The 25,283-nt window shown below is 49.1% G+C and overlaps 1 protein-coding gene across 1 annotated transcript; it reads left to right on the top strand.

The window, feature by feature from the left end:
• Positions 1-2,921: 2,921 nt before the first annotated feature.
• On the top strand, positions 2,922-25,283 carry KEL (Kell metallo-endopeptidase (Kell blood group)). The gene is made up of 19 exons (XM_065883599.1): positions 2,922-3,045; positions 4,860-4,939; positions 5,162-5,306; positions 5,600-5,776; positions 7,592-7,716; positions 8,016-8,162; positions 11,036-11,095; positions 11,189-11,374; positions 11,608-11,756; positions 13,371-13,500; positions 20,901-21,011; positions 22,122-22,220; positions 22,464-22,541; positions 22,983-23,083; positions 23,245-23,355; positions 23,489-23,556; positions 23,786-23,955; positions 24,309-24,404; positions 25,122-25,283. Exons 1-19 carry the CDS (start codon positions 2,922-2,924, stop codon positions 25,281-25,283), a joined length of 2,319 nt encoding a protein of 772 aa, XP_065739671.1.

Genomic DNA, 25,283 nt, shown 5'->3' with positions numbered 1-25,283 from the left:
GGTGCCGTTTTGTTAAGATCCGACCTTACAGATGCCACATTGCCACATGTCCTGAGATGCCCTGCAGTGCCTGAGGGCAGATGAAACAAAGGCCACCATTTGTGTGCCGTAAAGATCTGTGGGGTTTCCTCACATAGAAGGCTGAACCATTTGGGTTCCTGCCATTTCTTTTCTGTGTAGATTTTTGCTGGTCTCACCTAGGGTGCTAATATTTCTGCTACCACACAGGTGAACCAAACCCCTCACACTAGCTGGAGAGTATGTAAGGTTTTCAGTGAAGTAGGTGCGATGGTTTGGATTCATTATTTAGCAAATAATCACTACTCTTCCCCTCCTATGAGGAAAGTATTCTTTTCCTGGTCCATTGATGTTGGCTTCGGCCATGTGATTAACTTTGACCGATGGAACACTGGTAAACATGGTTAAAGACTGAGTCTTAATTACTTGCATGGTTTGGCTTCAGTCTTGCCCTCTGGTGATTCTTTATGGGAAAACATGACTTGCTTAACTTCTGCCCCTTCAGCTTGGGCCCTGGAAGAAACACACATGCGACAGACCTGCAGGAACCTAATGCCTAGATCCAGGCCCACCCAGATGCAGCCCAAAGCACAAACGAACACAGCTTACATCAGTGGAACAGCAGGCGACACACAGATCTTTGATCATGAGAATAAATGCTTGTTTTTGCAACCACTGAGTTTTGAGTGATGCGTTACAAGGCGTTATTATGGCATTATTTGACGAAGACAGTAGACTTAGCAAGAGCTTATGCAAATTCTTTTTGAGGACACATACATTGAATTGATACCTGTGTCCATTAGAGTCTCTTGCTTCCAGAGTATTGCCCTGGACACCTGTTGGATTGGGAAGAAGAGAGTGGTGGCTTGGAAAAAAAATACTAAGAAAAGTAAAAAACAAGTGTCCTGCTTTGGAGACGTGTTGATGTACACATTTGAAACTTCAGTCTTTGGGGCATTACTTTCAAGTTTTTGCCATATTCAATACCAACCAAACTATTGCTGTTAAATATATTTGTGGTTGATTTCCTAATTTAATTGAACAGGGATTGTGTATTTTAGTCTTATATCTATAAAAGAAAAAGTATATATGCAAATTAAAATATTAAGAGCTTTCCATCACTTGCAGCTGAAACTGTTTCAAAAGTCATAAATTATTCTTTCTCAAGCGTGATCCCCACCTCTCAATATGGCTTCTTTTGAAAGAGCAGTTAGAATGCCCCCAGACTGACCCAGGAATCTCTTTCTTCCTCATCTTGTCAATCCCCAGCATTGCCTGTGACACCAAGGCCTCCTCTGGCTCATTCAGAACCATGTTTATTGCTCTTAGGAGGTAGCTTCTTAGTTGTTACCACCAAAATCAAGTGATCTTAGATGTATACACCTGAGAGTGCCACCATATGTAGATAAACGGCCCATTCTTGATTTTGATACCTTAACCAGCTGTAGATGGTAGCTGATTGTGGACAGACAACAAAGGCCACATCTTCAAAAGGGGAAATTAGATGTTTGAGTGTTTGGAGAATAACAGCCCCCCAAGGCAGTCACAGAACAAGGTCAAGCCATGAAAGATAGTTTAAAGAGTTTAGACAAAGGAAGACTAACTAGGAAGAGACTTCCAGAAACTGAATCTTAATGACCAAGAGGTCCAATTGGTAAGGCTGTGGTTCCATTCCCAGCTCTGATCGATACTGACTTTATAACTTTGGGTAGGTTTACTGCACTTCCATAGCTCAGTTTTCTCCTCTGTAAACTGGGGAAAATAGATCTTATCTCCTTCATAGAATTACTGTGAAGGCTGAATGGAAAAATATAGGTAAACAAAGCATTTATTGTAGTCCCTGCACCATAGGAAGTAGTCAGTAAAAATGTCGTTGTAAATATTGCTCTTATTATTTGGACATCATTATGGTATCAGACGGAAGGTCCTGGGATTAGAATGGACTGGACAGAACAGTGAGAGCAACCAGGAGGCGGTGTCTGCGAAGATTAAGTGTGTGTCTGCTCCCTGAGCCTGGGGTTGATTGTGAGCTGAGGCTGCCTCGGGGCTGCGTGGAGGTGCTTGGTGGGACTGGGAATGGCCGCGGTAGTGGAGATGACGCTGCAGACCAGGACGGGGGAGATAAGGGGCCTCCTACTCCAGAGGCAGCAACCGGAACAGAGGTTACTCTGACTTTAGGTGGCAGCAGGGTAGGGAGGGGTGGCCTGGCGGCTGTATCTCCACGGTTGGCTCAGAGCCTAAGCCCAGGCCAGGGGGGCTGTTTACAGGGCTGATGTCCCACAGCGCACTTGTGCCTCAGCTTGCTCTTATCCAATCTGAATTGGCCCTGTTATCATTTTCCTAGAGAAACTTCAGCCCAGAGGACTCGGTTGGTGGAAAAGGAGTGGGGAAGGGGAGCGGGTGTGAAGGAAGCTAGAAGTCCATGGGTAGAGGGCTGGACTTTTGGAGAAGGGAATAGAGAAGGTACGATGGATTTGTATCCAAACAGACCAGAAACCTCTAAAATCCTGAATCATCATTTTGCTCTCAGCCCTTAACCAACTGGCATCACTATTCTCTTGGACATCCAGAAATAAACTCAGAAGCTCATTTGTGGCGGATATACACTGTTATACAGTACCCCCCTTCAATCGGTTTCCATGATTTTATTTTCCTCTATAAGTGTTTTCTTTCCATATATCCCCCTCCCTCTGCCCTCACCCTGGGCCAAGCAGCACTTCATCACTCCTGTACCACCGAACCAGCACTGTTTCTCTTGTCTTCTATCTAATCAATCCAGATCCCCGGGACCGCACCAGCCTTTTGCAGATATTATTTTCATTATGTCACACTCTTCCTCAAATCCCTCAGTCCCTTTTTATTCTAACGTGTGAAGTTGTACCGTTTCTTCACCGACTCTCACGATGCTTTACTACATGCCGCCCATCAGCACAGGAACCTTATTCCTCTTCTCCAGCCGCAGAGCCGTCCTTACCCCATCCCGGCAAGTACACCATAGCACAGGGCTGATGGGGAAATACTGTCAAGGTATCGTTAGTGTGACTATCCTAGTAAGTTCCATTTTGCCTGAGATGGGGAAACAAGGGACAGAGGTGAAATACTTCCTTTCGGAGATGTGCTAAGACCCCAGGTGAGGACTCAGTATGATGTGGGAAAGAGAATTTCTGGCTTAGAAAGCAATTCATTCCTACAAGTGTTTATGAAACATCTTAGGTGGGTGTGAAGGAAAAAGGGACATTGTCCCTGCTACCAGAGAGTTTGCAGTCAACAGGGAGATGAAGATACAAGCCACCTGAGTAATAGAACTAGAGGGTCAGTCGTGCCTCTGTTGACTGAAAAAAAAAAAAAAGCACAACCTGCAAGTTGAGAATTATGTTTTACTTAATGGACTTAGTGAGGACTTAAGCCCGGGTTACAGCCTCTCAGCTCTCAGGGACTGTTCCAAAGAGGTAAGGGAGGAGCCAGGATATATAGGAGTTTTACTGCTAATTAAAGAAAAAACAGACATCTCAAGTTAATGAGTTTAGTGCCTTTCTATGTACGGAAGATGCAAGAATCTGGACTTATAGAAATTATTCCTTTCATATGCACTTTACTATCTAGGACCAGGATCCTGGTTTTCCCCATCCTGAGTCCTCTCAGCATGCACCATTGGGACGGCTACAGTAGCTAATGGCTTTATGGCTGTAACATCCTTTGTTTACTAAGATGACAGGCAACGTTCTTTGTCCACACTTTATTCTTTGTAGAAGGTATGAGACCCTGTGAGATATTCAAAGGCAAATTCCATCCTCATTTTCCAAACCACAAAACTTACCTGCCTGAGAGTTTAAATGGCTTGTTCATTGTCACAGGGCTAGTCATTAGCAGATCTCCTGGTTTGTTGGGCTTTTTCATGGACTGCTCTGCCTGCAACCAGCAGGGCTCTGACACACCAGGGAAGACATCAGGCATGCTTGGGAGCAGGGGGAATGGGCGTGGAGCAGGGAGACCTCCCAGGGAAGGTGGCATTTGACCTGAGAATTGAAGGACTCAAGAGGTTTCAATCATAGAAGAAAGGAGAGAAGAAAGAATATTTCAGAAATAAAGAAGCTCTGTGAGCAGAGTCACAGAGCAGGGCCAGAGGAGCCACCCAGGGCAAGACTGCCTGGGGAGTGAAGTCTCCCTCCCTCCGTCTCCTCTGAGAGGCTGAGATAAAGGAGGAGGAGAGGCTGGGGTGTCTCCTGACTGATAAACAGTCTCCACCCAGAGGCCAATAGCTTGTGAGTGGGCACAGGGGCGCCAGGTGGCAGAAGCGCCCTTTCTCCAGGGAGAAGGAACTGGGGTGGAGTAGGAGGGAGGCCGTTTCCTGAATCCCCGTCCTCAGACTCAGCACCTAGAGCAGGACCAGGAAGGATTCTGGGAGCCAGAGAAAAGGCCAGACAGACGGCAAGTCCCCTGGAGAAAGCCATTCCCTTTTGGAGTCAGATGCCTAGGGTGGGAGGTGCGGCTGGATGGTGTGTGTGAGTGCCCTGCCTGCCCCTGGAGAGGAGGGATGTGAGGCTTGGAGGACAGGACTGGTGAAGGAGAGGGAGGTGACGGGCGAGGGAGGGAGGGAGGTTAGGGATACCTTTAGGGGAGAGGTTCCTTCTGAAGCACTTCTGGGAGCACTGCCCTGGCATGCAGATACACAAGTGTGTGTGTGTGTGTGTGTGTGTGTGTGTGTGTGTGCGCGCACGCACACGCGTGTGTGTACGGGGGAGTAGGTGGGCAGGGGGAGGTGTCCAAATGGCCTGATATAACTCTCTTTAATGTCCCCCCTTCCTGAACCAGCTTCTCTGTCCTCCCTCCTCCTCATTCAGTTCAGGAGGGTGGAGACGAGTGGGGGAGAGCCATGGTGTCTGAGCCAGCGAGCGGAGTGGGGACCCGCAGGAGACGGGAGGTAAGTGACCTCTGTGACCTGTGTGGGGCAGATTTATGACAACCCTGCCAGCTCCCAGGGGTCCAAAGAGGGCTGGGTTTGGGATAATGAGGGGTGTTATCTCCATACAAAGGGGCCCTAGCACTAACTGTCCCTTCTTTCTCCTCTCCCCTCCCTTTCCCCACCCCTCTCCCAATATCCTCTCTCCATCTTGTGGTTTTCACCTCCTGGCTCTCTGCGCAGAGATCTCCAGAAGAGGGGCTGCCCGCTGTACACAGCAGACAGTGGGCGATGGCCAGGCGAGCGCTAATGACAGTCCTGCTTTTCAGTCTAATCCTTGGTGGTTCTCTGCTGCTTTGGGGCTACGTTTTCAAGGGCTGTGGTCCTGGTAAGTGAGATCCTAGGTCTCCCACGACCCACTCAGCCCTCCCTCATTCTTGGACCCCATCCATCCATCCATCAGCCTGAGGCTCTGTGTCCATTAACTGACACCCATCCCGACCTTCTGGGGCCCCGGGTTCCCGACCTCTTCCCCCTTGAATCACGCTCCTGGCCGCCAGTCAGACCGTTTCCTCCTCACCAGGGTCTCTGTCCCTTTCCCTCCCCAGACATTCCTTTGCTTAGCCCCTTGGGGGAGCCCTCATCACTTTCTCTTTCCCAGCTCTGAGCTTTTCCCCACAGCCCACTGTGAGATGCCTGTGTGTCGGGACCTCCTGAGTCTTTACCTGGCCTCTGGAAACACCAGTGTGGCCCCCTGCACTGATTTCTTTAGCTTTGCCTGTGGAAACACCAACAGGACCACTAGTTCTTTTCAGGCTCTTGCAAAGGAGAACAAGCGCCGACTTCAGAGAATACTGGGTAAGGAAATCAGGGTGGAAGATTCTCTTGCCATGGGTGCCACTGAGCCTAGAATGATCACAACTGTTCCAAGCCTGTGTGCCTGTGGAACACCTGGCTTGCACCATCCTCCATTGGCTCTCAGGGAACTGCTAGGTTTGCTTCTCCATCACCGTACATTTCACCGCAGGTACCACCTCTCTTCCATCTCTTCTTGTCCCTCCCTTCATCTTTTCTTTACCTAATCCCTATCCTCTCTCCTTTCCCATTTATCCACGATTGCTCCATTCTCTCCAAGTTCTCCCTTTCACCAAGTTCCATCTTCTGTGTTATCTCCCTTAAATTTTCAATTTCTACCCTATGCCAGGTGTCTTCCCGCACTGGCATCTCCTCACCACCTGTTGCACTTTAATCTTTCTCTCCATCACTCTCATTGTCCAGCCCTCAGACCCTTCTTGTCTCCTAATGCACCCTTGTCAGTGTTATCCTCTCCCTCCCATCACTTCCCAGACCCCCCTCTTTTCACCATTATCTCCTGTTCTCCCTGAAACTTTGGACCATGGTGTGCAAGTTGAACTGGAAGAAGCTGAACTGGGATGATGGAGATGACTGATTGGAGATGATGGTGGGAGGAAAGAAGTGGTGTAGTGGGTGAGAAGTGACGGAGGGGTCTTTATTGGGTTGTGTGTAAGGGAATGAATATAGATGGACACAAAAGAGATGCTGGAGGGAGAGGAGGACCAAGTTAAAAAGGCTGGAGGTAAGAAGATTCCTGTAGATGGTGGCTGTGTTGAAAAGAACTGAGAGGAAAACTGTGAGGGAGGAACCAAGGCCACATAGGAAGTAGGAAGTTGGTCCCAGGAAGTTGGTGGATGGTGGCGAGGATTTGGGAGTAAGCATGTAACAAAAGGAATGCATTTCCTGCATATGGGAACCCAGAGAACCTGTTGACGGTATCAATTGGAATCTGGAAGAAATAAATGTATCCCTTTGCCCTCCTTCTTTTGACGGGAAAAAAGTGGAGGTGGGTATTCCCTGCATGGTAGAGGGGTACGCTTTCACTTAAGGTATGGAGATGAAAAGAAAAAACACACTTCGGACAAATTCTGCCGCCCATAATAGAATGAAAGGATGCCAGGGGGACTGAGGGAGAGGTGTTAGATATTAGAAGGTGGAGGATTCAAGTGGGTTTGTGTTTGGGTTATTGTCCTGTGTTTGTTTGTTTGTTTCCTGGGATCAAAGAGAGGGGAGAGTCCAGACTAGGGGAGCCTGCCCCTATGTTTTCTCTTTGCTGAACATTTCCTCATGCACTTTCCTCTCTCTGATCCCTCAGAAGTCCTCTGATTTCCCCAATATTTCTAATTCCTTCATTCATCTCCCTCCTGCCTCTCATTTCTACTTTCTCCTCTTTCCATACTCTACTTATCCCATTTCTTTTTTTCCTCCCCTGTCTTTTCGTCTTTATTTCCTTTCTCACCTTTCTTCCTTTTTTTTGGCCACGCTGCTCAGCTTGTGGGATGTGGGATCTTAGTTCCCCGACCAGGGATGGAACCCGGGCCCTTGGCAGTGAGAGTGTGGAATCCTAACCACTGGCCCGCCAGGGAATTCCCTCACCTCTCCTTTATCCTCCTTGTTGTCTTGTCCGTGCTCCCGTTCCCGGCTCTTTTTCTTCCATCAGGTTGATCCAGCTCATCCCATCTTCCCAGTTTTCCTCATCCCTCTCTTTCTCCCCTTCCCTCCTTATCCCTGGAAGTCTTCCCTTTCCTATAACCTTTCTGTCTCCCACCTTCCCGGCTGGTGCCCCACTCCTTTAATTCTCCCACACTTGGTTTCTAGAAGCCCCAGGTTCCTGGCGCCTGGACTCTGGGGAGGAGAAAGCCTTCCAGTTCTACAGCTCGTGCATGGACACAGGTGCCATTGAGGGTGCAGGGGCTGGTCCCCTCAGACAAGTTATTGAGGAGGTGAGACCCGGGGCATCAACCTTTCTGGATGCATAACACGCAAGACCAACATATGCTCAAGGCTGCCGCTTTTTCCCCCTAGAGGATGGGTCTCTTTCCTAGGGATTTGGGAGGGAGATGGAAATGTTAATGGCCTGTGGATGTATTAGGACCTTGGGTGAGGGTAGGGAAAGAGGGATAGAGGTGGAGCCCTAAAGGGGTTAAGGGACTCAGAGTAGAGGTCAGGAAGTAGCAATGGTGGTGGGGGGGTTGGTCTCGGAGACTGTCCCTGTGCTGAGCCCTCTCTCTCTCCTTCCCAGCTTGGAGGCTGGCCAGTCTCCGGTGATTGGACTCCCTTAGGCTTTAACCGAACTCTGAGCCTTCTGATGAGTCAATATGGTCACTTCCCATTCTTCAGAGCCTATCTGCGACCTCTTCCCACCCCTCCGTACACGCCGGTCATCCAGGTGAGGGAGGCACTGGCAAAAAATGTAGTAAAACCTGGGCCTGACTCACATTTCCTCGGAGAGGAAAAATGTGCGATCCAGGGAAGAGACTTATCTTTAGGGAAATTATTGATGTGAGAACCAGGGACTTTATGTGACATTAGGGAAAGGAGCAGCAGGGCAGTTCTGGGAAGACAGAAGTCGTCTTGGTCTTCCTTGTAGCTTCTCGGAATCACCCCCAGGGTCTCTCAACTAGTTCCCCTGTCTCCAGTATTGCCCTCCTATGATTTAGCTTTCATTTTCCCCAGAGGGACCTTCCTAAACCAAGAGCTAATTATGCTGTCGTCTCTGTTTAAATGCCTTAAATGGCTCACTAGGTCGTCAGGATCTGGTTCTTAATCCTTAGCAAAGCCTTGCAAGTATGACCCTTACAAACTCCTCCAGCCTTATCTCCTCCTTAATACCCCAAGCCATGCTCGCTCGCTTACAGCTCCAAGGATATTCGGTTCTTTGCATACGTGGCTTCCTTTGCCTGCAACGCTACTCCTCAGTTCGCACACTCAGCCTGGAAAACCCATACATAGTTTTCAAGTTTTGGCCTTGATTACTATCCCTTCCAGGAAATCTTCACTGAAACCCTGGCTGAGATGTAGGTGAACCCCTCTGTTCTCCCATTTCCTGTCGTCTCAGCATTTAGTGACTGAGCCTCTTGAGAACAGGCCCACGGTTTATTCAGCTCAGGTCCTCGGGACCTAGCACAGGGCCAGGCATCTAGAGGCCCACACCAGGTGTTTGCTGAGCGGGTAAAAAAAAAATTAAAGCCTTGGACGCATCGGTATTGTGGTGGGCCATGTGACCCTATATGTTTGGCCCCTACTCTGAAAAATGCCACGAAATTATATGAGGATGAATATACAAGACCTGATAATACACATGAGGCATTCTCAAATTCAGTTCTAAAGGGTGTGCTGAGGAGTTTAACTGGTGTGGCCTTTGGAAATTGGTTAAGACCTGAAATGGTTAAGGAGAAGCTCAAAGGAGGGAGAGTGTGGGCTGAGTCCTGAAGCCTGGGTGATTCGTACAGCTGACGGTGAAGCTAAAGGGCCTTATAAGGGCTGCGGGGAAGTCCTGAGCTAAGGGAAGAGCCTGGAATGGCGTGACACCTCTGTGGGGTCAGCAAGGAGGCTGGTCTGTCGAACAGAGGATTTGCGGGTAGGGGTGGGGTGCAGTGGAAGGTAAAAGTAACGCTGAAGACATGAAGTTGAGACTGATTATTCCCGGCCTATGACACTGGACTGAGGTGATAACTTTTGACATAATAGAAAAAAATGAGCTACAAAGGCCTTTCAAATATGACGGTTGTACGTAGAGCCCAAGTACAGTCAGCGGTTTTCGAGGTCAGCCTAGAGGTGCCGAGGCAGCTAGATGAGCCACGTTGATTCTGAACTAAGATGATTGTGGCAGAAATGGAAAGTGAGGCCAGGCATGAGGATGTAGGCAGCTACCTACATCCTCATCCTAGTGGTGATGGATGGTCCATGGTGATTCGACTGGTGACTGACTGAATATCAATAAGAGAAATGGAGAAACTAGACAATGACCCCACAGTGTTGGTTTGGTGTGAATGGGAGGAGGGTGGTTCCCATCACCTTGAGACTGAATGGTCTCTAAGGGGAAATACAGGTAGAGAGAGTGAACTACAGAGGGAGCACCCCAATGAGGTGGTGCTGGAGAAGAGTAAGAACGGTCAGGAGGTGGGGGTCAGACCAGCACAGCTGAGCCACAAAGGACAGGGGAGAGACCAGTTCAGGAGGGAGGGGTTATCTTTGATTCCAGAGACTTCTGAGCTTAGAAAATAAGGAATGAAAAGACCCCATTGGAAACCTTCTAGACATAGCATCAAAATGGTCATGGAGATGGACTCCGATTTTATGGAGTTAGGAGGAAGGTAAGGAAGTTGAAGCAAAGGCATAGATGACTTTTAGTTCTTTAAAGTTTGGACAGAAAATGTGACAAAGGAGTCAAGTGAAAGCTTTATTCAAGATAGCAGAAAAGTATATAGCTCCAGGGGGGAGTAGGATATTGAAGTCGGAGAAGTAAAACAAAAAACGTGGGAGCAAAGATCTTCGGGATAGAAACAAGGACACACCGATGTCAGAAGTAGGGTGAAGCACGTGAGGGTAGTGGGCTACTTGCCTGGGGCGCAGAATTTAAGAGGGCACCCAAACTCACTAATCAAGATAAATAGTATTTCAATAAATATTTTTTTTAATGTCAAAATCAACGGAAAAATCCATGATGAACAAAATATCAAATTTTTATTCATCGCGGATTTTTTTTTTTTTTGGAAAAAACAATGGATCAAAACTCTATTGTGGACTTTTGGGGAAACATCTACAATTCAAAAAAAATGATCAAAAATACATTGTGGATTTTTGGGGAAAATTCATGATGAGCAAAGTTTTGCTATTTTATTCTGTGGGGATTTTTAGCGTTAATTTAGATTTTTTAAATTTCAATTAAGATATTATCGATCTTGATTACTGAGTTTTCAGTACCTCTCAACTTTTGCACTTGAGACGGGCATCTCACTCCCTTTACCCTAGACCTGGCCCTGGCACAGACAGTGATTCCCTACGGGATGGGTTATTATGCTTCTCTCTTGCTGAGCACCCCCAAACTGGTTGAAGTACCTTCTTTGCACATTTGCACATCTGTACTCTTCCCCCATGTCCCTCGCCCCCAGTCCCTGGCTTTCCTTGCTCTCTGGCTCCTCCTCTGTGCCCCCTTTAGTCCATCTCCTGGGGCCATCTTCCTGGTAAATGCCCATCTCCCCACACCTGTCCTCTCCTTCCTCCACATTCCCCACTTCTCTCAGTCTCTCTTGTGTCCAGATAGACCAGCCAGAGTTTGACGTTCCCCTCAAGCAAAAGCAGGAGATGAACTATGCCCAGGTAAGATGGCACTGGGGACCAAGGTCCTGACCTCTTGTGCTAGAGAAAGGCAGGGGCCGACGGTGGCTGTGACTGAGGTTGCGTCTCCCCCAGATCCTGCGGGAATACCTGACTTACCTGAATCGCCTGGGAACCTTGCTGGGAGGAGACCCAAACAAGGTGGGAGAACACGCCTCCTTTTCCATCTCCATTAACTCACAGCTGTACCAGTTTCTGAGGCCCCCGGAGCAGCAGGCACAGGGAAAGCTCTTCCAGATGGTCACGATTGACCAACTGCAGGTACCTTGAACCAGGGACTGGATGAAGATGGGCCTGAGGGTCTCGCTCCCAAACTTTCTTGACCTTCTTGTCTTCTTCCTCCTTATTTCCTTAATTCCATTCCATCCCTAACTTTCCTGGCTCCATCCTTTCCCTCAACCCCCACCCACCCACACTCCCTTTCCTACCTGAGGGAGGGGATGCCCCCTCTCCTCCTTTCCTGTCCCCCCAAGCCTCCGTATCCCTCCTTTAAGGAAATGGCCCCTGCCATCGATTGGTTGTCCTGCTTGCAAGCGACATTCGCACCAATGTCCCTGAGCCCCTCTCATCCCGTCGCAGTCCATGACCTGGAGTATTTGAAAAACATGTCGCAACTGGTTGAAAAGCAGCTGTCGAAGCACAGGTTTGCCCCACGTGGGAGGGTGATGGAAAGAGGGTCCGAGGACCGGAGGTCTCAGGGACAAAGAAGACTGGAGAACGCAGGCTAGTAAGGGCCTCGCAGAAAGATGGGAGGGATCTGGGACCATGTGGGGGCAGAGAGGGGGTGGGATGGACGGCCCAGGAGGACATGGTGGAAACAGGAAGAGGGGCTCGGGGGGCATGGGGTAGGGAAACACACACGAAATGAGGGATCCAGGTATCTGACAAGACATGGGGTTTGCTGGGAGTAGCACCCAGCCTGTGAAGAAACTCTGAGCTGTGGGAGATGCTCGAAGGCCAGTTGCTGGGGACAGCTGGGCATTTATGTCTTGTCAGCAGCTGAGGGGTGTGGGTGGGAGGAGAAGGTACGTGGGATGAGTAGATGGAGGAGGTGAAGGCTGGGAAGAACCTGGGGGAGAGGCTGTTTCTCATCTGTAGTGAGAGGATTCTGGGGCCCTTGTGGGAAAGATCAGGGCGTCAAGGAAGGTGGGAGGAGGGAGGGTGAGGCTCTGTGTTGGGCTCACTGCTGTCCCTGATACTGTGTGGCCACCACTTGAAGGCAGTGGCTTCCTTCCAGGGCCTTGGGCTCAAAGCCCATCTTCATGGTAACTCAGTGGCAGCAACGTCTAGAAATTCTTTCAGGGAGAAGCAAACAACCATTCACGCAGGTGCGATTTGTATCCTATGTAAGGATACAAATCAAACCCGGTGAGAGAGTTTCCAGCCGGGCAGAGAAAGGTCCTGGATCCCAGCTTTGTTGCTCTTAGAAGATGCATCTTAAGATGAGCTGAGGTTTCTTGGTTGTGGAAGTAGCTCAATCTGTTTGGTTGAATCTAAGTCCAGCCTTCATCTAGCCCAGATCCTTCCCCCACCCCCACCCCCGCTGTGACTTGAGAGGTCCGCCTCTTCATCTGGTTCTTTCTTCTATCATTCTCCACCCCAGCCCAACCCACATCAAGAAGAGCTCTTCTTAAAACAGACAAAAGTTTTGAACGGTGGTTGCCAGGGGCTGAAGGGTGGGGAAATAGGGAGACGTTGGGGAAAGGGTACCAACCTTCTGTTGTAAGGTGAACAAAGTCTCAGGATCTAATGTACAACATGGTGACTCTAGTTGATAACATTTAATTTTGCGTCCGCTGTATTTTACTTTGTAGAGATTGTGGTTTTTTACAAGTGAAAGGTTTGGGGCAACCCCGTGTCAGGCGAGTCTGTGGGCACCATTTTTCCAATAGCATTTGCTCACTTCATGTCTCTGGGTCATATCTGGGTGATTCTCGCAACATTTCACCCTTTTTCGGTATTATTTTAATTGTTAAAGTGATCTGTGATCAGTGAACTTTGATGATACTTTAATCGTTTTGGAATTTTTTTAGCAATAAAGTATTTTTAAACTAGGGTAAAAAAAAAAGATAGAAAAGCCCTTCTTTTTTTTTTTTGAAAAGCCCTTCTTGACGTGTTCACATGTGAAGCAGTTATTCTCTATTAATACAGAGAAGGGCTTCCCCGAGAGTATCAAGGTGACCTATCCAAGCGGAAGCTTTTCTGGTGTTTTCGCCAGAGCCCGGGGGTATATTGTGGGTCTCTTTTCTCTCCACAGGGACTTTCTGCAGAGTCACATGATCCTGGGTCTGGTGGGGACCCTTTCTCCAGCCCTGGACAGTAAATTCCAAGAGGCACGTAGATTGCTGAGCCAGAAACTGGGGGAGCTGACAGGACGACCACCCACGGTGAGGAGGGGAGGGGAGGAATTCTCCCGGATGGGGGGCTAAAGGAGCATCTGTCATTTGGGGGGATAAACGTGGGCATAGCCCCCGCAGGGAGGGGCATGAAGATAGATGCCCCAGGGTCTGGGCTCTCGTGGAGGCACTCAAGGCTTACGCTGAGAGCTGAGGCACCAGGGACCAGACCCTTAGGCACACGTCCGGCTACCTCCAGGGCCTTTTGCTGATTGTTAAAAGTCTAGATATAAAGCTCTAAAGTGATCAAGGCCTGCTTTTCTTTTGTCATGACCCCTAGACTATTTGCCTGGTTATCCTGAGCGCTGTGATTTGAGGGGCCGGACATACAGCCTAGGGTTCACTGGAGTAAGAGGCAGGGACCTTCCCTTTGTCTCGGTGACTCCAGTGTTCCATGTCCAAAGGTGCTTCACGAGGAGCTCATCTCTGACATCCCGAGGGTTCTGTCGGCCGCACCGTGGGCTTCGTGGTGCAGATCCCAACATATCAGAGGAGGGAGCTGTACCAAACGTGCTCTACTAACCAAGGTCTACTCTGTCCATACTCAGTTACTGAGAACTTTGAAATCCTAGGTCGACACATCCAATCCCAGGAGGAGGCGTCTAGAACATAAGGTGCCCTCCATCCTCAGGCAAGGCCTCAGGGTAGTCTTGAAAATCACTGGGTTTCTTTTCTTAGTAATTCGTGGACCATTTCTCTGCCTTGGAGAAACTCATGGCTTTGGCAACCTGAAATATCTGTGGAATTCAGAGAAGGGAATTGTAAACGCAGGGACTGGAATGTAGTTATTGCCTATTGAGACTTTCAAATGTGCTAGATATTTTTCTAAGCCCTTTAGATACATGAGCTGATTTGATCCTCACAACAATTCCATGAGATGGGCAGACCGTTCTGTCCCTGTTTTATTGATGGGTAAATTGAGACCCGAAGGTTAAGGGGCTTGCTCGGGGTAATATACCTAGTAAGTTGTGAGAGCTGGGATTCGAACTCTGGAAGTCTGGCTCCAGAGTCTGTGTGCTTAATCGTTGTTTAAAAAAAAAAAAGAAAGAAAGAAAACCCAAAAACCTTTCTGGAATTTTCACTCAGGTAGGCTAGTCCCCAAGAACCTGTGGCTCAGCCTTTCCCTTGACTCAGATGAGACAGAGCCCCAACCCCTCTTAGTTAGGGTTGCTACAAAATCCCTGGCACCAGACGGCCTCCGGGAAATCCCAGAACCGTGGCCTGGTGGCGCTTCTTGAAAGGTGTAAGAATGCCAACATTGAAATTCACACTTAAAAAACTTAGAAGGCTTATGAATTGCTAAAGTCACCACCCTTAATACACATATATATCCTTTATATACATATTCTAAACAGCGTTATGTATCTAATAGGATATATAATTGTCCTTGGGCTTAAAAGCTGAATCAAACCCTACCAACAAATAGTTCTGTGACTTGGTGAAGCCCTTTCACCTGTCTGGAACAGTACCACGTATGACACATATTAATAATAAAAGCTGAAATACATGGAGTAGTTACTCTGTGTCAGGCATTGCTTATTTTATTTACTACTCCCAGAACCCCTCTGAGGTCCTCAGAAAGGACATGTAATGTTCCCAAGACCACACAGCTCCTAAGTGAAGGAACACACTCCAAAACAGGTCTGTCTGACCCGGGAGGCCATATTTTTAACCGCAAACTGTGCAGGATTGAGAAATAGTGGGTGGTAACAAAAAATGCTTTGGCAAATTCTTTCTATAAAGGTCAAGATAGTAAATATTTTTGGCTTTGTGGTCTATGTGATCTGTGTTGCAACCACTCAACTCTGTCCTTGTAACACAAAAGCAGTCATACGCTAAGTAAATGAATGGGCGTCACTGGGTTCTGAGAAAACTCTGGTTTAGATACTCTTGGAATTCCTAAGAGGGAGAGATGAGGATGGGTTTAAATGATCAGTGGGATATCTGAACGGGAGGTAGGACGGAAGCAGTGTCTAGGGAGAAGAACGGGTTTTCCGGCGGAGACAGGGATGTCGTTTCATTGCAACAAGGCACGGGGCAGGCTGGCTAAGGCTTGGTGCAGTGTGAGGGATCCTCCTGGTGGCTTTGGCTGAGCAGAGGTGATGGGGCTTGCAGGCAAGGCTGTCCTACTGCTGCTGGAGCCTGGCCTGGGGGGTTTGAGAATCAGCCTGGGAGCCAGCACACCTGGAACAGAGAAAGCAAATAGGGTAAGAGTAGGGAGGAAATCAGAGGGGAGGAGGGGATCATCCTGGGCCTGGTAGGTCACTGTAAGGACCTGGGTTTTTCTCTGCATGTAACAGGGGCCTATAGAGGGATTTATCTGTTTTATGTTTTAAAAGATCATATCCTGAAGGTAAGCAGCAGTGTTTCCTGACAGATGTGTGGTGTGAGAGTGAAAGTGGAGTCAAAGATACCACCAAGGTTTTGGCCTTGATTTGATCAAAATTTGTATTTCTATCCAGTGGTTGTTAATTACAGATGTCTAACCATATTCTTCTGAACGAATTCTAATGGATAATGCCCTCATTCAGAAGGCCTGTTAGGTCTCATTATCTGACCGTATTTTATTTATGACTTTTGAATATATCGTCAATGAACCTGGCTGTTAAGCCAGATCTTCCTCTTATTAAACTTGAGAAGCCGAGTTTGGGGAATTAAAAGCAGAACCTCACATTTTTGCCCGTTAAACGTGAACTGTTTACATTCAGCGCAACATCCCAATTTATTCAGGTAATTTTAGCCTTTGTTTCAATGATCTGTTATTTCTGCCTCAGGTCATTCATGGTTTTATTTATAGCATCTTCATCTAGATTACTGGTAAAATTCTGCAGAGGGAAGAGTATTGGGTCAGATTATTGAAGACCTAGCGTAGAGTCGTCAGTTCATTTATGCACCAAATGTTAATTGAGCCCCTATTATATGCCAGACACTTCTCTAGGCCCTTGGGAATCTTCATGAACAAAATAGACAAAAATCCTTGCCCTCAAACACTTATATTCTAATGGAGGCAGAATGACAGTAAGCTGAAAAAAACATATTGGATGGTATTAAGTGTTATGAAAAAATAAAACAGGAAAGGGAGAGAGGCATACTAGGTGAGGACGTGCTTCGATGTCCAGCGGGGGGGTGGTCGGGGAAGCTCGTACTAACTTGGAGTCAGTAATCACTGATGTTCCCTTATGGACCAGTCAGTCAGAATCCACTCAAGTCACACTGTCATTTAACGTGGATTTCTCCATCGATTTCACAAAGATGTAAGTTTTGGTTTTACCAACTGCTATCTTGAAATCAAAACCATGCCAACAGAGTGGGGCAGAACTTTAGAATTTACAGAGCACGTTCCACGTAGTGTTTCCCCTGCTCTCCCAAGTAGCTTTGTGAGGAAAGCGGAACAGGAAGGCAGAACAGGCATTAGGCTCATTTTTATAGCTGGCGCAACTGAAGTATGAGGGTTTAAGTTAATAATCCACAGTTCGTAAATACTGAATTCTCTGTACAGAGGGAGCACTGCGGTGGTCCTTGAGGCTGAATCTGGCCCATAGGTGTGTGTTGTTGGCCTTTGAAGCTTTTTATAAACTGTTAGGTGATGGCACAGCAAGACTCAGAGTTCCAGCCTTTTTTGTTGTTGTCAATGTGAAGCTCTGGCAACACGGAGCTAACCGTCTCCAGGGGCGACAAATGACTGGAACTGAGTGATGCAGCCAGCAGGGCTGCGTCCCTCTCTCCGGTTTGCCGTACCCCTTGTCCTGGGGTTCTGACGTTGGACTGCTGCTCTCACTTAGGTTACCTCATGGCCCCTGTTTGAGTTTGTGACTCCAGATCTACCGTTTGTCCTAATTTAATGATCCTTTAAAAGTGATGACATTTCAAAAGGGTTTTGATATTATTCGTCCTCAGTGGTGCTATGCTGGCCCTCAGGAGTTACACATTATTTTCCAAGTGTTCAAAAATAGTCAGTTTAATGATTCATTCTAGAATTTTGTTTAGAAATTAACATTAAGGATTCCTGACTCACCTGTAATCTCTAAAATCTACCTTCCCCTTACTGAAAATTGTGCAAAAATTTGCTTCTCTCCAGACTCTTGGAATTTTTCCTGATTTTTATCATGTCTGTCATTACTCATGGTTCTAAGCTTGTATCTGCAACTTTTTTTCTTTCTTTTTTAAAAGATTTTTTCCTTCAAGTATAGTTGATTTAGAGTGTTGTGTTAACTTCTGCTGTGTAGCAAAGCGATTCAGTTATACATATATATCCATTCTTTTTCATATCCTTTTCCATTATGGTTTATCACAGGGTTTTGGGGGTTTTTTAAATTAATTAATTAATTTATTTATTTTTGGCTGTGTTGGGTCTTCGTTTCTGTGCGAGGGCTTTCTCTAGTTGCGGCGAGCGGGGACCACTCTTCATTGCGGTGCACGGGCCTCTCACTATCGCGGCCTCTCTTGTTGTGGAGCACAGGCTCCAGAAGCGCAGGCTCAGTAGTTGTGGCTCACGGGCCCCGTTGCTCCGCGGCATGTGGGATCTTCCCAGACCAGGGCTCGAACCCGTGTCCCCTGCATTGGCAGGCAGATTCTCAACCACTGCGCCACCAGGGAAGCCCCTGTCACAGGGTTTTGAATATAGTTTCCTGCGCTCTACGGTAGGACCTTGTTGTTTATCCATCCTGTATATAATAGTTTGCATCTGCTAATCCCACACTCCCACTCCCGCAACATTTTTCTGTTCCTTAAAATTAATCTTTTGAGCCTCATTATCCTGGGTTTGAAGTATTTCTTCTATCCTTTATATTTTAGCAATGATTTTTTTTCTTTTTCTCTATTTTCAATCAATGTGGTATACTCTATCACTCCACGTCTTGAGAGACAGCTCAGATACTCATAACCCCCAGCAGTGAACATACAACCTGCCAACCTCCACTCCTGAGACTTACGTTCATTTATAGATTCTGGAAGTTATTTTCCCGCACGTAGAACATATGACTCAGCACAAGTGTGACCAAAAGAATCCCAGAGTGGCACAGGGTGCGCAGTGGGTGGTCCGCGGTGGTGTCCACACTCTCCAGGAACCAGGTCAGGGCCTGCCGTGGCCTGAGCTATGGGCAACAGCATGGAACAGGCAAAGGCTTTTGGAGAGAAGGGCAGGCACCAGCCAAAGGGATCAGGAAACAACTCAAGAACCAGGAGGTGTAGAAAGGGCAGGCAGGTCCACACTACCAAGCTCAAGGCTGATGTGTTTGCTCCTGTCCCGGGTGCAGCCCTCCACCCCTGGTAGCAGTCTGATGAAAGGCAGCCTCAGAGCCGAGCTTGTCATCGGGGGCCTGCAGCACCTGCCCTTGACCCAGGCATTGCTATCAGACCGAGGTTGCCTTTCTATTTGCATTTCACATTTGTGAGTTTCAGAGCTCCAAGTAATACACTATGGAAAGTGTCTGAGTCCCTTCTCCTCAACAGGAGAAGGTCCTTAATAGGTCTCATGGTGAGGGGACAGACAAGAACGCACAGATGTGGGCACCCGGGTCTGGAGCAACCTCCAAAATGATAAACATTCTAATAGGCAGGCCCGGGAGTGTCTTCGATGACAGAAGTGCTGGCCTTCCTTTCTCTTTCCTCATTTGTCGGAAGCCCCATAAACTCTCTCCAGCCTTAGGGACCGGAATGCGTGGTGGCAGCCTAACTGCCTGACCTGCCAGGACGTCTGGGGAAATAAATAAGTTACAGGAATGAAGTCTTATGACTTCAGCCCACTCAGCCCAAATTAGCATGTTAGCCGGTTTTTCCTAAGTCGCAGCTCAGCTTTCCCTTAGGCCAGCTTCCTGAATTTGTTTCTCACCTGCCCTGCGTCATCTCTGGGCCTACGCTTGGTCGTCTCTTCAAAGCCATCCACCCCAACGTCTTTCTTTTATGTTTCTTAGTTTTTCCATCCTGCTGTTAGCACATTATTTGACCGGGGGATTTTTGCAGAAACTAACGCCTGTGGCAGTAATATGTCTCTGGTCAAACATGTGTTAAAAAACACCCCAGTTGCCAAGGCCCTCTTTGAGTTTTTATTTTTTTTATTTTTTAATAAGTTTATGTATTTATTTTTGGCCACGTGGGGTCTTCATTGCTGCACGCGGGCTTTCTCTAGTTGCTGCGAGCGGGGGCTACTCTTCATTGTGGTGCGAGGACTTCTCATCGCCGTGGCTTCTCTTGTTGCGGAGCACGGGCTCTAGGTGCGTGGGTTTCACTAGTTGCGGCACGCGGACTCGGTAGTTGTGGCTCACGGGCTCTAGAGCACAGGCTCAGTAGTTGTGGTGCACAGGCTTAGTTGCTCCGTGGCATGTGGGATCTTCCCGGACCAGGGCTCGAACCTGTGTCCCCTGCATTGGCAGGCGGATTCTTAACCACTGCGCCACCAGGGAAGTCCCCTCTTTTGATTTTCTGTCTAACCGTTTCTCTGCCTTTGAAGTTGAAGACGTCCATCCTCTCATCCTATATCCTTTTCCCTGATCTGGCAGAAAGTGTCTTAGTGCTCTGAATTCGTATATTTAGTCTTTTCTTTTTTTTTTTTTTTTTTTTTTTGCGGTACACAGGCCTCTCACTGTTGTGGCCTCTCCCACTTACGGAGCACAGGCTCCGGACGCGCAGGCTCAGCGGCCATGGCTCACGGGCCCAGCCGCTCCGCGGCACGTGGGATCCTCCCAGACCGGGGCACGAACCCGAGTCCCCTGCATCGGCAGGCGGACTCTCAACCACTGCGCCACCAGGGAAGCCCCTAGTCTTTTCTTTTTTCTTCTTCTCCCACCAAACAATATGGTATCTAAAACCCAATTTTACTCTGATAACTTCCTTCTTTATAAGACAAGGTCTTACCATATGATCCTCAATAACCATTTGGAGAGTGGGGTAGGAAGGCAGGAGGCAGGGAGTCTCTTCCTTCTTCAATTTCTTTTTTAAGTAAAGAAGCTTGGGAGGATGGGAGTCTCCGCCGGGCTCTGTGCGTGGTGGGTGGGGACAGGGTGGCAGGCGTGGTGGGCGGGGACAGGGTGGCAGGCAGACCTGCTAAAGTGAGAGGGTTGGCTCTAGTTCTGTCCTTCCCAGGAGCCTTTCAGTCATCCAGAAGGATGCCTCCCGGTGGCCTGGCTTTCATATTCAATAGGCAATAAACAAGGAGAGTTTGCCCAACCCAGGCTCATGAGACTAATCCCGGAGGAGATGTGAGCCCCTCTTTGCCAAGCAGCATGACCCCATGTGTGTCACCAAAAGGGGTTATAGAGTAAAGGGAGACAAACCCAGAAAGTCCAGCAAAGAGAGCGTGCTCTGGGGGTGAAGGTCTAGGTGAGACGGGCCTGGGAAAGTGGATGAGGAAGACGCCTTGGCGGGAGCCATTCATTCCAGCTTTGTCTCTGTAGCCTGCCCACCCTCGCTGGATGACGTGTGTGGAGAAGACAGCAGCCTTCTTCAAGCCTACGCTGGCAGCCTTGTTTGTCCGTGAGGCCTTCGGCCCCAGCACCCGAAGTGCTGTACGTGAGGGCCCTTCCCCAGCCCACGTCCTTCCGCCCCTTCCCCGCCAACCCATCCTCTCCTAGTTCTAGCGACTTTGCTCTTCTCGATGGTCTCTGTGGTCAGAGAACCAGCCAGTTAGAGAACCCAGAGAGGGACACGCTCCATCCCTAGGGTCTGCATGGTTTAGCTCTGAGACACGAAGTCCGCACGACACACACTGACCTGGACAAGTCGCCCAGCTTTCCTGCTCATGTGTTTCTTCAACCATAAAATGAGAAAATTGAACTGCATGACCTCTAAGCCTACCCCTTGTTTACCTATGATTTTTTTTTAACAACACGTGAAATGACATCAGAATGGAATGCTATCATCTTCAGAAGTGCCAATAAATAACTACTGAACACTTTTCAGTGCCCACCATGTGCCTGATACTCTTATAAGCACTTTGCACCAACTACTTTAATTCCTACTATTATTATAATTTTAAAGCAGAGAGAACTGAAGCACAGAGGGGTTAAGAAACTTGCCCAAGATCACACAGCTACCAAATAGCAGAGTTAGGATTTGAACTCAGGCTCCCAGTGTCGTCATCCATTTTCCTCCATCAAGAAAGGAAATACACACGGTGGTAGATGGCTGAGGAAGCAGTCAGTGCACAGTCAGGGTGTGAAGCTGGGCAGGCTTCAGCTTGTTGCGAAGCTGAGGAACCCTGGAAGATGGAGAGAGGAAATGCAGGCTGTAAGAAACAGGCTGTGAGGACGAGGGCCCTCTAGAGCAGAGAAGGGGATGGTGGTCCACCTCCTCCCGCCACTTTCTGAGACGATTGCCTGGCCGAGAGAAAGGACAGTGTCACGGAAAGGAGCTGTCTACCCCGTCAGGTGTCAGGCGTGACCAGTTCCCACCTTCCCCTTCTGTGCCTGGTACCTCCTTCACATCCCCACAGCTCTCCGTACCCTGAGTTTTTGGTCACCTAGTAGGTAGCACTTTCCACTTTCTCTGTCTGAGACCTTCCTCCTTCTGGCAGCCCCTCAGGGTCGAGGCCCCTTCCTAGAGGCCCAGTGGGCAGGGCCCAGCACTGAGGCTGAACTTGATCCTGTTTCTTTCTCCCTGCCCCGTCCTGCCCACAGGCCATGGAATTATTCACTGCAATCAAGGATGCCCTCATCGCTCGCTTCCAAATGCTTCCTTGGATGGATGAAGAGACCCGGGCAAAGGTCCAGGACAAGGTAAGGCCAGGAGAAGGAGACGGTGTGGGAACGTGTAGTAGGTGTGAACTGAGTGTTGGATCAAGAGATCAGAGGGCCTGGAGGAGCGTGCTCAAGGCCAAGGGCACAAGTATAAACACCAATATGCCGCACGCACATCCTGGGGGCACTACCAGAGGAAGGGACGGGGCAGTGAGCAGGAGAGATTCCTTCTGATAACACTTGGGGCAGCTAGGTTCCTTCCACCTTTGTGTCTCTTCCCAGGTCACCCAGCTGCAGGTGAAGATGGGGGCCCCGGAATGGGCCTTGAAGCCAGACCCAGCCAGACAAGAATACAACGATGTGGGTTCCTGCCCTTGCCAGTTACTCTTTAACCCTCAACTTCTTCACCCACCCTGATCCACCAGAGTGGCAGACAGTCATTTTCCCTAGTTGATCCTAAGAAACCCCTTCCCTGCCCTGGTGCTGCTGGGGCCTGATGGCTGGATAGCCACACTATGGATCTTGCCAGCAGAAGAGTAGAATCTTTGCAGGTCACGTTGAGCGCGTGTGAGCACTCGCATCCATGCATTCGTGTGACTTGCCTGAGTATTTGTGTGCTGGTACGTGTGAAGCCTGTTTGTACCACGCAGGCACTGGTGTCATGGCGCTGGTTTTCCACCATTCCGGGGATGTCCGCGCATCAGGGCTTATCTGTCTGGGTTCAGATGTCCGCATCAGGGTATATCAGTGTGCATCTACATTTGTCTCCGTGTATTCGAGTTGCCTCCTGCCTCCTCCCAGATACAACTTGGACCCAGCTTCCTGCAGTCCTTCCTGAGCTGTGTCCGATCCCGCCGAGCTAGAGTCATCCGGAGTTTCCTGCAGCCTTTCCCCAACCACAGGTATGAGGGCGAGGGAGACACAGACACCGCATCCCAAAGATAGCCGTCCAAAATCAGCAGGAAAGAAAGCCAGAGGCTCAGGGAAACAGGAACAGTGACAGTATTTGGGAAGGACGGCATGTAAATGATAGAGCTGGTATTCATATGTACTCTTTCCACAGGTGGCAGGTGCTCCCCTGGGGCGTAAATGCCTACTATTCAATACCTGACCATGTGGTGGTCTTCCCAGCCGGACTCCTCCAACCCCCGTTTTTCCACCCTGGCTACCCCAGGTATGGGCCATTCTAAGTTTCCCAAGAGCAGTGGACCAATGTTATGATGAATGATGGATGCGACTGATGGTTGGAGAATTGGGGCCAAAAACTTGGAAGGATTCTGAGGGTAAGACAAGCCCTTGCTCCCTAGAGCTGTGAACTTTGGCGCTGCCGGCAGCGTTATGGCCCATGAGCTGCTGCACGTCTTCTACCAGCTCCGTGAGTAACAGCGGGCCGTTGGGAGATGGGGCCATCGGGAACCCAGGTGAAGGCCCCAAAGGCATCCTAGAGGGGGAGAAGGGAGGCTGTGCGAGGGTTCCGGGGTGGGGGGCGTGCAGTTCTGAAGCCTTTGCAGTGCTCCTGGGAGCCAGCCCAGTTTGTGGTACCCCCATGTCTTCACCCCTGCATCACGCCTCACCGTTTCATTCCCTTGCCCCATTTTCAACAGTATTCCCTGGGGGCTGCCCAGCCTGTGACACCCATGCCCTACAGGGGGCGCTAGTGTGCCTGGAGCGCCACTATGCTGCCTTTCCATTACCCAACGGGACCTTCTTCAATGGCTCCCGCACATTCCTGGAGGATGCTGCAGACACGGGGGGACTGGCCATTGCACTGCAGGTAACTCACATCCCAAGGGCTGCGATCTATTTTTACCAGCAGAATAGACAGCCTGTCCCCAGTTTTTCCTTCCACCATCCCTCAGGCAAACATAGCAAAACTTTCTGCCCTTCACATCCCCACTGAACAGGTGGCAACTTGAGGACCCCCTCCGACTCCATAGAGCCCTCTTTTCTAGATCCATAGATCTCACGGCAAGTACCTTTTCTCCTGGCTCAGAGCAGCGTGTCAGTGCAGAACTTGGAAAGAAGGACCATGAACTGGTTTTGGATATTGCGTGTAGGGCATCAGATTTCCAGATGGCCACGGGTCTAGAGCCTAAGGGCGACTCTCCATCCCACTCCCATATCCAGGCATACAACAAGAGGCTATTATGGTACCGTGGGGAGACCACCCTGCCCAGCCTGAACCTCAGCCCCTGGCAACTCTTCTTCCGAAGCTATGCCCAGGTAGGCAGCCGACACCTCCCACCAGGGCTTAGTCCATGTCAGATAAATACCCTATTGTTAACACTCAGATATTGTTAAGCATCTCCCCCCAATGCCACCAACCCTCTGTTGCACAAATCCCCGATGTCATCCTTTCACACATGTCCCCTTGGGACCATCCCTTCATCCTGCTATAAATTCTTCTACCAAATTCAGCAGTGCCTTCAAAAAAAGGAAAACAACTCTATTCCCAAATCCCTCCTTGAGATGAGCCCGACTTTTATCTTCTCTCATTTCTTCTGGAAACACAGATCCCTTCAAAAAGAGCCTTAACAGACTATCTGTAGACCACATTCCTCCTCGGAGACCTCGCCACGCAGTGGGGTCCCCACCTGACAGGAGCCCCGCTAAGTGCCATCTTCTCCCTCGGCAGATCGTGCCCCCAATTCCTCAGGGCACTTAAAGACCCACACAGTGTTCTTACAGCAGACCCACCTCTGGGGCACTTACAAATGGTATGATTGCACAGACCAGCCCTCCCCAGATACCCACTGCCAGATTAAATGACCCGCAAATGGCAAATATCTTCCTTTCTCCGCGTGGCCCTCGGAGCATTGCTATCCCTGCTTTTATCTTTGCTGTCCCTCATTACCACCTGGTCACCAGGTCTGCCGTGTCCTGCTGACCCTGATACCCTGCTTTTCTCCTTACCCTGTATGGACCTCTCTTTCTCCCCAGGTGATGTGTAGGGACCCCAGCACCCAGGATCCTCAGGACACTCACAGCCCTCCTACCCTTCGAATCCACGGGCCCCTGAGCAACAGCCCAGCCTTCGCCAGACACTTCCACTGTCCCCATGGCACCCTCATGAACCCCTCCAGCCGCTGCCAACTCTGGTAA

This window comes from Phocoena phocoena, chromosome 9, assembly GCF_963924675.1.
Source record: "Phocoena phocoena chromosome 9, mPhoPho1.1, whole genome shotgun sequence".
NCBI lineage: Eukaryota > Metazoa > Chordata > Mammalia > Artiodactyla > Phocoenidae > Phocoena > Phocoena phocoena.
Note: the sequence above shows the minus strand (reverse complement) of the source record. Positions and strands in the feature narration are given on the sequence as shown.